Source organism: Mustela nigripes, chromosome 1 (genome assembly GCF_022355385.1).
Source record: "Mustela nigripes isolate SB6536 chromosome 1, MUSNIG.SB6536, whole genome shotgun sequence".
Classification (NCBI taxonomy): Eukaryota; Metazoa; Chordata; class Mammalia; order Carnivora; family Mustelidae; genus Mustela; species Mustela nigripes.
Window position 1 is genome coordinate 203,864,196 of NC_081557.1, and position 14,304 is coordinate 203,878,499.

The following is a 14,304-nucleotide window of genomic DNA, read 5'->3' on the forward strand; positions in this document are numbered from 1 at the left end:
TTTTTAAGGTTTTTGTTGTTGTTGTTGTTTTTAATGCCTTAACGTAAGAAAATTCAACTGTTGTCTTAAGTTGCCTCTTCTTTTCCCATGGCAGCTGGAGGAGAAAGCTCGCTTGGAAGCAGAGGCCCGGGCCCGGGGGCACCTCCACCTCCGTGAGGAGCAGAGGCGGCAGGAGGAGGAGGAGGAATTTCAGCGGCTTCAGGAGCTTCAGAAGCTGAGGGCTGTGAAAAAGAAGAAGAAGGAGAGGCCAAGTAAAGACTGTCCCAAGTTGGACATGCTTGCTAGAAACTTCCAGGCAGCAGCAGAGTCTGTATCTAACTCTGAAAACATGCACAATGGCTCACTAGAGCAAACGGAAGAACCAGAAACCTCATCTCACTCTCCTGCCAGACATGGAGACCACACGGAGCCCAGGCTGGGGCCGGGGGCTGACGGGGACACTGCCAGCCCCGGGGACTCCAGGGACTCCAGGCTCCTCCTCCCAAAGGAGGTCAGTGCGAAGCAGCAGGAGCCACTGTCTTTTCTCCTTGACATGGTGCATCAGCACAAAGAAGGGAGCGGCAAGCAGAAGCTCAAGCAGACCAGCAAGGCCAGCAGCGAGCCAGCAAGGAAGCCGGCCGAGCCTCCCAGAGTCCCCGAAGGCCATCCCAGACCCCGGCCCCAGACTGAGTCGAAGGCGAAAGTGCTTGACCTTACTTCCCTGGCAGAGCAGAAGAGGGAGGAGAGAAAAGTGAACAGTAACAACAATAACAAAAAGCAGCTGAACCACGTCAAGGAAGAACGGTTGAATCCAGCCCCCCCAGAGCCCGCCTCCCCCAATGAACACCCTCAGGACAGCAAGCTGGTGCCTGCGGACTCTCCGCAGCCCAAGGGCAAGGGCAAGAAAAACAGGAAGAAGAAAGGAGACAGAGTCAGCAGTTCAATCGGTAAATAGGGAGCCGGGGGAGTGTGGCTGGCCCCCCTGTCGCCGGGTCTGCCTTGCCTCTCATGGCTTTGGGCTTCTTGTGGCTTTGCTACAGCCAGGAGACACATGTGGCCATTGTTCTGTGTTGCTCTTTTGGAATAATTATAGACGTAGAAAGAATCCCCCCAATCACTGTTACTACATCTGCTTCCTCTTTCTCCCTTTTTTATTGTTTTTCTGAACGAAAGGAGAGTAATTTCAGACATGAAGCCCCTTTGCCCTTAAATACTTCACTGTGTATTTCCTTGAAACAAAGATAGTCTCTTACAAAACCACAGATATGGTTATCAGAATTAAGAAATTAATGTATACTGTATACTGTAGCATGATCTAATTATAAACCTTCCTGCTGTTTCTCCAGTTCCTGGAGACAGGATTCAGTCCAGGTCATCTGTCAGATCTCCTTAATTTCCTTGAATGAATTGGTTCTTCAGTTTCTCGTGACTTTGACATTTCTAAAGAGTCAGTCTCTATTTTTTAGAATAATTTATTTGGAATAATTTCAGGTTTTTTTTTTTTTTTTTTTTTTTTTTTTTAATAATTTCTGTTTTTTTTTTTTTTTTTTTTTTTTTTTAAATAAATCAGTCCCTGAGCATTAGGCCAACTTGCTGAGCAGAGAGCCGGTTTTGGGGCTCGATCCCAGGACCCTGGGATCATGACCTGAGCCGAAGGCAGAGGCTTAAACCCACTGAGCCACCCAGGTGCCCCTCAGTTTGATTTTGTGTGCCATTTCTTCATGGTCAGATTCAGATTGTGTGTTTTGGATGGGAATGCCGTGGGGGTACTTGCTGGTGTCTGTCACGGGGGGCATGGAGTCTCCTTGCTGTGGGGCCATGCTTCCCCCTCTGCTCACGGAAGGGGAAGTGTCTGATGGGGGATGTAGGTCTCCTGCTGCTGGGAACATCCGCTGGCAAGTCTTGCCCAGAGTGGTTGGTTGTTCCAGAGTTGTTTGCCACGTAGTGGTGTTTCTAACATCATTATTCCTTGCACATCTCTTATTTGGTGCTCTTTGGGAGGCACTTTCCTTCTCCAGTGCCCCATGTATGGTTTTCATTTGTTTAGTTATTTATATCACGGTGGATTCATGGAGACTTACTTTGTGCTATAGATTATAGTCCTTTACTGACACTGCATGTTTTGGTCCTCTGGCTGTCCTAGATGCAGTCAGTGGGTGCCCCCTTGAAGGTCCCCAGACCCCACTATTCTTGGAGCACTTGCGTACTTCCCTGCACTAGGAGGTATTCTGGCCTTACTCTGTATTTTCCCTGTCCCAGCGCTGAATCTGCCATTTTCCAGGGAGCCCTGGTTCTTTCCAGAGGAGAGTGGCATTTAGAAACTTGGTGTTGCTGCTGTGTTGTTGCTACCAGGCCCTTCTCTTTGACACAGCCAGGAGTCGGGGCATGGTGCACGCAGCCTAGCATCTGATGTCATTTCTGTAGTGAAAACCACAAGTTCACATGGTTGGCTCCAGCAGCACTCCCTGTCACCTCTCCCCCTGCCTCCTCTCACCAGGGTTGTGCTTTACTAAAGCAGGTTCAGAATTGCTCACCCTCCCTGCTGTGAAAAACAGTGGGCTTGCTTAGTGACGTCTTCATGGTTCTTTCGTCTCCAGGCTGAGGGCACATGCAGGAGCAGTGGTCTGGGGAGGGAAGCAGCAACCCCAGGGTGGGGAGCAGTGGCCTGGGTCAGGGAGCAGCAGCCCAGGGTGGGGAGCAGTGGGCAGGGGCAGGGAGCAGCGGGCCAGGACTCCAGCACATTGAAGTGCAGCCTCAACCCTGGCTTGAGTTGAGGCCTTTCCTCTGGGTTGGTTTCCCCCGCCCCCAGCCTGGTTTTCCCTTTTCTTCCTCACTTCCACCCACTCTCTGTAGTTAACTACTCAGTTTCTTTCTTTTACACAAAAGGTAGCATGCTAGAGCTTTTGCCCTTTGCCTGCCCCTCCCGCCAACTGAACATGTTCTGGAAAGCAGGGTGCGTGGGGAGCACGGAGCTCTTCCTCGGCCGTCTGGGTTCCCGGGGCTGCTGGGAGTTCTAGGGTTCCAGGCTGCCCTGGGAGCTATTTGGTGGGGAACTCCCAGCAAAGCGGAGTGCCGAGTCAGAAGGCGAGGGCCTGGCACAGGCAGTCTTGTCAGGCTGGTGACTTAAGCCAAGACAGGAGGTGACATCACTCCACAATGTAGCTTTCATTTGCATTTTTCTCTAATTACAGTAAGGTCATATTTTAAAGGACTGTTGTCTCTTTCTTGTGAGTTTTCTGTTCATATTTTTTCTTATTTTTTGAGTTAGGTTTTTGGTCTCTTTCCTTGCATTTTTAAGAGTGTTTCATATATTAGGAATATTAATTGGCCTTTTACCTGCATCACAGACTGCAGATACATAATTCTTTGGACCGTGTCTGTGATGCTTTCCAGCCATGCAGAGGTTTTCTTTCTCAGTTTTATATAGTCATTTCATTGATCTTTCAGTGCCTCTGGATTGTAAACAGTGGTCGGAAAGTGTTACTCTAACACTGAAGTAGGAGAGGAGTGTGCCTGTGTCTTCCAGCATTTGTGGGGTTCTGCCTTTCTCATTTAGCCTCAGTGCATTGAGAGAGTTTTCTTGGTTATCGTGTGAACCATGGGTCCAGGATTATCTCTTCTTAAATGGTTAGCCTGCTGACCCAGTAACAGTTACTAAAAATTCATCTTGCCCCATGGTTCAGGGTGCCTCCCTTGTGCTACACTCAGTTTCCCTGTGACCTTGCATCTACTGACTTTCTGTCGTTTCCTCCTTGCTTCCCTATGTGCCGCTGCTGCACTGAGCTAGTTACTCCGGGGCCCTGTGCACTTCAGGGAAGCCTCTCCTCCCTACTCTTCTCCACTGTGGTCCCAGCTGTTCATGTGTCTGTGCTTCCATACAAACTTGAGTGCCCGCATGCCACACGGAACCCTTCGTTGGTGTCTCTGAGAAAGAGAGAAATGGAAATTGGTCTATTTGGTATTTCTGTTTCTAATAAGGTTAATTTTAATAAACTATATTTCTATAGTAAATTATTCTTTTAGTTAGATTTTCCAGCTTATTTACATAGATGTCTGAAACTATATAGTATTTAAAAACGTATTTTTCAATGGCTGTTTTCTCTTTTTTTTTAACATTTTTAATATAAATTCTATTAATTAACTTATAATGTATTACTGGTTTCAGAGGTACAAGCCTGTGATTCATCAGTCTTATATAATACCCAGTGTTCATTACATCACATGGTCTCAACATCCATCACCTAGTTACCCATCCCTCCACCTCCTCCCCCCTCCTCTCTAGCAACCCTCAGTTTGTTTCCTATGACTGAGAGTCTTTTATGGTTTGTCTCCCTCCCTTGTTTCATCTTATTTTATTCTCTCTTCTATTATCCTCTGTCTTGTTTTTTAAGTTCCACAGATTTTTGAAATCATATGATAATCGTCATTGTCTGATTGACTTACTTTGCTTAGCATAATACCCTCTAGTTCCTTCCACATCATTGCAAATGGCCAGATGTTGTTTTTTTGATGGCTGTGTAATATTCCATTGTATATGTATACCACATCTTCTTTATCCATTCGTTCTTTATCCATGACATTCAGATGTCAGTGAACATCTGTTGTGGACTTTGCTGCCGTAAACATTGGAGCGCATACGCCCCTTTGGGTTACTACATTTGTATCTTTGGGGTAAATACCCAGTAGTGCAATTGCTGGATCATAGGGCTGTTCTGTTTTAAACTTATTAAGGAACCTCCATATTTTCCAGAGTGGCTGCACCAGCTTGCATTCCCACCAACAGTGCACAAGGGTTCCCCTTTCTCCACATCCTCACCAAGACCTGTTGTTTCCTGACTTGTTAATTTTAGCCGTTCTGACTGGTGTGAGGTAATATGCCATTGTGATTTTGATTTGTATCTACCTGATGCTGAGTGATGTTGAGCATTTTTTCACATGTCTGTTGGCCATTTGTGTCTGCTTTGGAAAAATATCTGTTCATTTATTCTGCCGGTTTTTGATTGGATTATAATTTGGGCATTGAGTTTGATAAGTTCTTTATAGATTTTGGATACTAGCCTTATATCCGATATGTCATTTACGAATATCTTCTCCCATTCTGTTGGTTGTCTTTTGGTTTTTTCCACTGTTTCCTTTGCTGTGAAAAAGCTTTTTGTCTTGATGAAGTTCCAGTAGTTTATTTTTGCCTTTGTTTTCCTTGCCTTTGGAGACATGTCTAGCAAGAAGTTGCTGTGGCTGTGGTTGAAGAGGTTGCTGCCTGTGTTCTCCTCTATGATTTTGGTGGATTCCTGTCTCACATTTAGTTCTTTCATCCATTTTAAGTCTGTTTTTGTGTGTGATGTAAGGAAATGGTCCAGTTTCATTCTTCTGCATGTGGCTGTCCAATTTTCCCAACACCATTTGTTGAAGAGCCTGTTTTATTTCCATTAGCTATTCTTTCCTGCTTTGTCAAAGATTAGTTAACCATAGAGTTGAGGGTCTATTTCTGGGCTTTCTGTTCTGTTTCATTGATCTGTATGTCTGTTTTTATGCCAGTACCATACTGTCTGGATGATCACAGCTTTGTAATAGAGCTTGAAGTCCAGATTTATGAGGCCCCCAGCTTTGGTTTTCTTTCTGAACATTGCTTTGGCTATTTGGGGTCTTTTCAGGTTCCACACTAATTTTAGGATTATTTGCTCCAGCTCTGTGAAAAAGTGAGTGGTATTTTGATAGGGAATGCATTGAATATGTAGCTTGCTGTGGGTAGCATAGACATTTTAACAGTATTTGTTCTTCCAATCCATGAGCAGGGAACATTTTCCCATTTCTTTGGGTCTCCCTCAGTTTCTTTCATGAGTGTTCTATAGTTTTCTGAGTACAGATCTTCTGCCTCTTGGGTTAGGTTTGTCTTAGGTATCTTTGCAGCCACCTTCCCACTCTGATACCTGGGAGCTCTGCCACACGCAGGCAGGTATCCCTGGTCTTTCTGTGACCCTGTGGGTCCTAAAACCACAGTGTCCCCACAAGGGCTCTACTCCTCACTTAAACCTCTGGAGCGATGTCCCTCCATGGAGCAGACTTCTAAAAGTTCTGATTTTGTGCTCCGCAGCTCTCTCACTGCTAGGAGCCGGCTTGATGGAGATTCCCTCCCCCATGATCTGTCCTCCCATATACTGCCCCAGATTCACTTCTCCGTACCTCCTACCGTCCAGAAAGTGATTGCTTTCCTGTTCTTAGAGTTGCTGCTGTTCTTATCTTCGATCTCTGGTTGAGTTCGCAGGTGTTCAGAATGATTTGGTAGTTAGCTAGCTGAATTCCTGAGGCCAGATAAAACTAAGGTTTTCTACTCCTCCTTCCTAGTGCCGTTGTAGCCTGCCTTCCAGTGAGGCTATTTTAATCACCGTTCGGTGTTTTATATATTTGTGTTCTGTTCCCATTCTCTTTCTTTCAGCTAGTTAATAGTTTGTCTTTTATTTTGGGGCTGCCTGACTGGATCAGTGGGTGGGACATATGACTCTTGATCTCTGGGTCATGAGTTCAAGCCCCACATTGGACATGGAGCCTACTTTAAAAAAAAGAAAGAAAAAACAGTTCATCTGTTTTATTCATATTAAAAAAAAAAAAACAGGCTCTTAATTCATTAACCAGGTTTACTTTTGTTCTTTCTAATATCTCATCAATTCCTACTGTTATCTTTATTTTCTTCCTGTTCTTGCTTTCACTTTTTTATTTTCTAATTTTTTAAAAAGATTTTATTTATTTATTTGACAGAGAGAGAGACACAGTGAGAGAAGGAACACAAACAGAGGGAGTGGGAGAGGGAGAAGCAGGATTCCCGCCGAGCCTGATGCAGGGCTCGATCCCAGGACCCTGGGATCATGACCTGAGCTGAAGGCAGCCGCTTAACGAGTGAGCCACCCAGGCGCCCCTCTAATTTTTTGATTTGGGAATTTAGTTCATTTGTTTTTATTCCATCATTTTTATTGTATTTAGTATTTAGTATTTAGCATTTCAAATTTTCCTTTGATCATTCCTTTAAATATACCTCAGTCTGATGATGTTTCCATTGGCATATTGTTGTTTTGTTTTGTTTAGAAGTTCAGGAATTTCTTTATTTTTATCCCCCCTTTGTCCAGTAGTTGAATAGTGCCTTTTAGGTTTCCAGGTGGGAGAGTCTTTCTTTCTTTCTTTCTTTTTTTTTTAAGATTTTTTTATTTGAGAGAGAGAAAAGGAGGGAGATGTGGGGGTGGCAGAAGGAGAGGGAGAAGCAGACTCCCTGCCGAGCAGGGAGCCTAATACTGGGCTTGATCCCAGAACCCTGGGATCATAGCATGAGCCACTCAGGCTCCCCTGGGAGAGCCCGTCTTATATTAATAATTTCTAAGTTTTCTGTATTGTGATCAGAGAGTATTGTTCATAATATTTCTGCTTTATGGAATTTACTGATATTTTCCTTGTGACCAGCTTTTCTGACTGCTTTATATACCCTTGAGATAAATGTGCATTTTTTCTGTTACCATGGTGATAATTGAATGTATATAGCTGCATGATGTATTGAATGTATATAGCTGCATGATGTATTAGGGTTAGGTCTTCTGTTTCCTTCCTGGTTTTTTGTCCTCTTGACCTGTCTTCTGTTATTCATTATTTAATGAGTTTCTAAGTTTTCTTGTCTCTCTTGCAGTTTTGCTTTATAAAGGTGGTATTTGTATTTGGTGCCCATTCCTAACTGTAATACCTTCTTAGTGAATTGTGGGGTTTAATACGAAGAAATGTCCTTTTGTTGTGTTTTTGTGCTTTTGCCTTGAATTCTACTTTGTCTAAAATGGTGATCACTGACCCTTCTCTCCTTGTCTCCAGTCCCCTGGCGGGGCACCTCTGCTCTCATCGCTTCGTCCCTTAGTGTTAGCTTGTTCTCTGATTTCAGACAGCACAAATCTTCAATCCTGCTTTGTGAGCCACAAATAGAAAATCTTATCTGTATAAGCCCATTTGCATTTATTACTACTGTGTGTGGTCTTCTCAGCTCCAATGACATTTATAATTTATATTATTTTATAATTTATATATTTTATATTTGCTGTTTCTTTTTCTGTATGATGTGTTTTCTTAGCTTTTATTTTTGAAAATCATTGGTGTTTGGGAAACTTGGCAGTCTTGCCTGAGTGCATTCCTCCACACTTGTACCTTTGGTGCCCCATCCTTGGGCATCCTTGGTTTCCTTGCTTATCTTCCACAGTGGGCTTCAAGGCAGATTCTCTGACACCTACTTTCTTCCTGGACAACAGTCCATGAGCTGCTTCCATCCTTCTACTTCCCCCTTTTACAGTCTTCTTCCCATTTCCCAGCTGGATTATTTCTGCTGTGTCAGACACAGGGTATTCATGGGTCTCCAGCTGATGACATCCCATGCTTGTGTTGGTCCTCCTGTGAAGTGTTCCCTGTCCTCTTCACCCTTGGGCACATGTCTTCAAGTCAGGGTCAAGGGGTACAGAATTCTCTGAGCTCTGCAAAGCAAAATGTTTCCTATACAGAAAGCCTAGCCTGGCTGGGTATGAATCCTTGGGTCACACTTTCTACTCTGAGTAACGTAGCTTTGCTGTTGTGAGAAATGTCTTCCTGGTACTGAATCTGGTTATGGTTCTGTCACTTTTTTTTTCTTATACCAAGATGTTCAGTATTGATTATTCTTACCAGAAGAAAGGAAGATTAAAAATTGCTTTGTACGGCAGCTTTTTCAGCAGATATACCTGATCTGTTTCCTTTTGTGGTTGTTCCTCTTCCAGAACTAGTAATGAAAGACTGTTCATCAGAGACTTGCTTTCCTAGACCTCACTTTCATTGTATCTCTAAACACCCCTGCCCCATGTCACCCTTCTTCATGCATTAGCGCTTCTTTGAACCAGGCCTCAGCAAGTCTGGTCAGCAGCCAGGCAAGGTCTGCACGTTGAACACCTAGACAGAGGCCCAGTTGGAATAGTCTTGATGGCTGAAGAAGAATGGTTGGGCTGTGGAAGCAGGCAGCTGTGACTCGATGTGTTGTAGGATGACTCTGCACTGCCTGGCTTGGGCAGGGTGGGAACTGGGCCCAAGGAGCCCAGCTGGGAGGCTGGTGAAGGTCAGCACTGTTGTGGCAGCAGTGGGTAGAGATAGGAGGTCCTAGACTGTTCACAGAGAACTTGCCTGGCCCATAGAAGGTGTGTTGACATGAGAGTAACACAGGGCCAGAGGGACCCCGTCAGAAACGGAGCAGGCTCGCAGCGGATGGTGAGGGACACACTTTTGCCCTTACCAGGGGGCAGATGCCCGACGGCACCCGTAGAGCTAGCTTTAGGGCCCTGCAACTCAGGAAAGCAGTCTAGGGCAGTGGTAAAGGTTTGAGGGTGTCGGCATCCCCATGGAGGAAGGAAAGCTGGGCACAGGGAGCTTTGGGTGCTGGCAGAGGTGTGGTGGGAGGGGCTGTGGTCATACAAGTCCCTGTAGGGAAGCTCTTCCCAGACATTTCTTTGAGCTCGCAGATGGGATGGCCCTCTGCCTTGATGGTCTAAGTCAGCAAAAATGACAGCTGCTGTTACACAGCTGTACCATGTCTTATGCTCCTGTGGCGGTGCCCCAGTGAAGGGAAAAAAGTATGTCTTTTTTCTAAAGATGACAAAAAATTATCCCATGCTAAAGTCTGCAGGGAAGTGGAGATTCTGTACGTTCCTTTGATGATGGGGCCAGGTGTTGATGATGGGGCCAGGTGGTGTTGATGATGGGGTCAGGTGTTGTTGATGATGGGGTCAGGTGTTATTGATATTGGGGACAGGTGTTGTGTCTGCACCGCCAGCCTTCCTAGCAGCCTAGCTGTGCACTGGTGTAGCCTCTGGCGCCCGAGGGCCAGCAAGTGCCCAGCGTCCCACAGGTCCCACCCTGCCCAGCAGACAGGTTGGGCAGAGAAGAAGCAAGAAGTTGAAGCCCTCAAACTTGCTGAGATTCTAGGAGTTGGAGTAATCCTGAATCCTTAATCTCCCTGCATCTGGCCTGTTTGGGAGAGGGTGATTTAACTGAAAAGTGAAATATAGCCTTGCTTTTTATTGGAACAGCCTGAAAAGTGTTTGATGATGTCTGTGGGATGTTACATGTAGAAACTAAATGCCTGGGGGAGCCATCTTCCTATAGAGGTTGATGTTAGTCATGTCCTGTTGCTGCAAGGGGCACTTGCAAGGGATAGTGTTTGTTTCCCCATGAGGCTGACTTCTGGGGTTCTGTTCGCTAGCATGCCCCACTCCTTCCCACCCTCTAGTAGGGACATAGGACAGACTCTGAGCCTTGTAAGCATGATGGATTTTTAGGAATCTTCTCAAGGTTTCTCCCATCATGGAAACGTGTCAGGTAAATGTGTCAAGTAAAGGCCAGTCCCTTCAGGCATCCAGGTGTCAGGTCTCTTCTGGTGGGACCTGGAGCCACAGTTGTGCTCAGCAGACTTGTGAGTTCCATAATTTTGAAGTTGAACCTGTATGTTCACAAGCAGGTGAGAGATATCTGCCCTTCCTTGGCTATTTGTAAAGTCTCATTTTTTAGAAAATTTTCAGTTTGTGAAATTTTTAAAATTAAGCCAAGCCAGGTGATCTGTTCTTTTGTAATCTGACTTGCCTCTTTTCTTTCATTTTACAGATGATGTCTTTCTGCCTAAAGATATCGACCTAGACAGTGTGGATATGGATGAGACAGAGAGGGAAGTGGAATATTTCAAAAGGTAAGTGTTAAGCCTTTCTGTCTGAAATAATGAGGCTTTCACGGCTGCCAGACATGACCCTCCTGACCCTCCCATAGCATTGCCAGCTGTCCTGGACACAGCTTCTGTCAACTAGCTGAGTGGCCTGTCACACACATTCCCTCACAGCGCTAGCACACACAGGGGCCTCCTCACTTGCCCTCACACCTAGTCCCCACCCCTGTATGTGAAGACTGGTTGAGGACCGTGGCTCCAGACCAGCAGCATCACCGGGGCAAACAGGCCCCTGCCCAGACCTTCAAAGTCACTCTGGGGAGGAGCCCAACAGCTGTGTTCTCACGAGTGGCCCCAGCCATCCACATGTGCTAACATTGGAACACACTGTTATGGCACACTTTTAAGGAGAAAGGTAACATTTCAGAGATTCGCTCAGTTTTCCTGATAAGCAGATTTCATTAGTACTGTGTTCAATAGTATTTTATCTACTTTGTGAATTATGGCAAGCAAATTTCATTTTAAAGTTCCTTGTTCCTTCTTTAACCTGTTTGTTTCAGATAATACACACATAAACACACCAAAGAAGCAGTTAGTTTGCAGTGCAGAAAGCCATTAACTCCTTTCTGAAATATGTGGGTTTGTGTGGGCAGCTCAGTTGATTCAGCATCTGATTACTGATTTCCTCTCAGGCCTCAATCTCAAGGTCAGGAGTTCAAACCCTGCATTGGGCTCCATACCTAGCTTGGAGCCTATTTAGAAAAAATAAAAGATAAAAATAAGTGAAATATTATAGAATTATAGATGATTCTGGAAGTTATATTTATTTTATAATGTGTATGTGTGTGTGTGTATCTCCACAGGCAGAGTAAAGTGTTTGCTAAAGTTGGATGTTCATTCTAATAAAAACTAGGACTAGATTGGCATATCCTTAACATAATAAAAGATATCCATAAAATACAATAAATGCCATAGTTATAAATGCCATAGTTACAGTGAAACATTAACAGCTGTCCCTTGAGATTAAAAAAGAAGGGGCACTTGGGTGACTCAATGGGTTAAAGCTCTGCCTTCAGCTCAGGTCATGATCCCAGGGTTCTGGGATTGAGCCCCGCATCCAGCTCTCCGCAGCGGAGAGCCTGCTTCCTCCTCTCTCTCTGCCTGCCTCTCTGTCTTACTTGTGATCTCTGTCTGTCAAATAAATAAATAAATCTTTAAAAAAGAAAAGAGATAAGGATGCCCATTGTTACAACTTCTGTTTGTGAAGGTGTAAGAAGAAACAAAAGGGACAAGAATCAGAAGGAAGAAATGGAACTGTCATTCTCAGGTGACAGAAGTATGTACAAAGTCTGAAAAAATCTGTAGGCAGATCACTTGAGTCACTAAGACAATTTGCCCTGAAACTGGATTCTGGGGAGCATTTTGTGGATAAATGCGGAACTTTGGAGAGATATTTTCCCCAGGTAGACCTATAGACCATATCCTTTAAAATCATGCATGACCTGGGACGCCTGGGTGGCTCAGTTGGTTAAGCAGCTGCCTTCGGCTCAGGTCATGATCCCGGCGTCCTGGGATCGAGTCCCACATCAGGCTCCCTGCTCTGCCTCTGCCTGCTGCTCTGTCTGCCTGTGCTCACTCTCTCTGACAAATAAATAAATAAAATCTTTAAAAAAGAAAAAAATCATGCATGACCTTATCAACAAAGATTATCGAACATGTAAGACCTGGGGAAAAGAAACATTTAGAAATGAAAAATGTAATGATTAAAATCAAGATGTTAATAGATTTGTGATAAACAGAGTAGACACTGCTAAAGAGGGAATTAGTGAACTGGAAGAACAATCTGAAAGATGTACCCAGAATGCACCCACATATAAGGACATTAGAAAAGAGGAAAGAGGGGCGCCTGGGTGGCTCAGTGGGTTAAAGCTTCTGCCTTCGGCTCAGGTCGTGATCCCAGGGTCCTGGGATCGAGCCCCACATCAGGCTCTCTGCTCCGCGGGGAGCCTGCTTCCTCCTCTCTCTCTGCCTGCCTCTCTGCCTACCTGTGATCTCTGTCTGTTAAATAAATAAAAAATCTTTAAAAAAAAAAAAGAAAAGAGGAAAGAGGCTCAGACACATGAAGGAGAGACTGAGTCTGACAGACGGTTGACTGGAGCTGCCCGAGGAGAAGGTGGAGGCTACAGGAGAGCTGTATTTGAAGAGATACAGCACCTGGGGATTGTGCGGAGCTAATGAGAAATCCAGATCTACAAATGCAAAAGCTGTACAACATACACCAGTGGGATAAACAAATGAAAATCCATTCCTCAACATAGCAGTTGTGAAACCAGAAGACCATGGAGTGAGATTTACAGCTTTGAGAGAAAGCTCTCAGTCTGTAACTATGTATCCCACAAACCTGTTCTTTTCCATAGTAAAGAAAAATTGCAGGAACTTGCTCCAAAGAGATCTGTGTTTAAATATATATATATATCTTCAAGAGAAAAAGATACTCATCTCAGAAAGACAGTGTGATTTGCAGGAAGGAGAGAGAAACTGCCTGATAAATGTTGTTAAATAAAACATTTTCTTTGTAACCACAGAGTAATAATGTCTAATTGACATGTCTGAAAAAACCACAGTACTGAACAGCAATAGTATATAAGCTAGATTAAAAAAAAAAAGTCCTTTTTTGTTGAGGTATTTAACAGTTAAGTATTTAATATTCAGACTTGAAGCTAAATGGATGAGAGACTGATCAAGATAAAATAGGGAGAAAAGACACAATACAGTAATTAGATGAAAAAGAACCAGCATGTTGATAATTATCCAAGTTGGACCGTGGCTGCACCGATGTCACCACACTCTGCTTTTGTGTGTGTGTGACATCTTCCATAATGAGAAGAGTTTTTTTAATTCTGTGACTATATAAGTGAAAGGGAAGACATAGCTACAGGTGCTGTAGTGATTCAACTATACGAGAACACTGGGAACAATTTCACAATGAATTTTAAAACTTAAATACAAAATCAACGCAGTAACAAAATAGCCTGAATGATCCAGTAACCATCAAAGAAATCAGAGTAGTAGTTACAGATAATCCCAATAGATTCTGACATTTGTGCAGAGAATTCTCCCAGAACTTGAAAGAGATGATCCCGGGCACCTGGGTGGCTCAGTCGGTTAAGCATCTGCCTTCGGCTTGGGTCATGATCCTAGGGTCCTGGGATCAAGCCCCACATTGGGCTCCCTGCTCAGTGGGGAGCCTGCTTCTCCCTCTCCCCCTCCCCCTCCCCCTGCTTGGGTTCCCTCCTTTGTTGTCTCTCTCTCTGTCAAATAAATAAAATATTTTAAAAAAAGAGATGGAGATGATCCAGCCTTATACTGATTCTACCAGAGAATTGAAAGGAGGAGACAACACAAGACTCCCCACTTCATTTTACAAGAGAAGGAAGATTTTTTTTTTTTTTAAAGATTTTATTTTTATTTATTTATTTGTCAGAGAGAGAGGTAGAGTGAGCACAAGCACAAGCAGACAGAGTGGCAGGCAGAGTCAGAGGGAGAAGCAGGCTCCTTGCAGAGCAAGGAGCCCGATGTGGGACTCGATCCCAGGACGCTGGGATCATGACCTGAGCTGAAGGCAGCTGCTC

At 44.4% G+C, this 14,304-nt stretch overlaps 1 protein-coding gene across 3 annotated transcripts in view; it reads left to right on the plus strand.

Moving 5' to 3' along the window:
* FAM193A (family with sequence similarity 193 member A) overlaps nucleotides 1-14,304 on the plus strand; it is a 166,291-nt gene that overhangs the window by 145,849 nt on the left and 6,138 nt on the right. For all 3 annotated transcript variants that reach the window (XM_059379674.1, XM_059379694.1, XM_059379683.1), the window contains exons 19-20: nucleotides 95-926; nucleotides 10,618-10,699. In XM_059379674.1, the coding sequence (XP_059235657.1) occupies nucleotides 95-926; nucleotides 10,618-10,699 (914 nt within the window). The remainder of the gene's footprint in view (nucleotides 1-94; nucleotides 927-10,617; nucleotides 10,700-14,304) is intronic.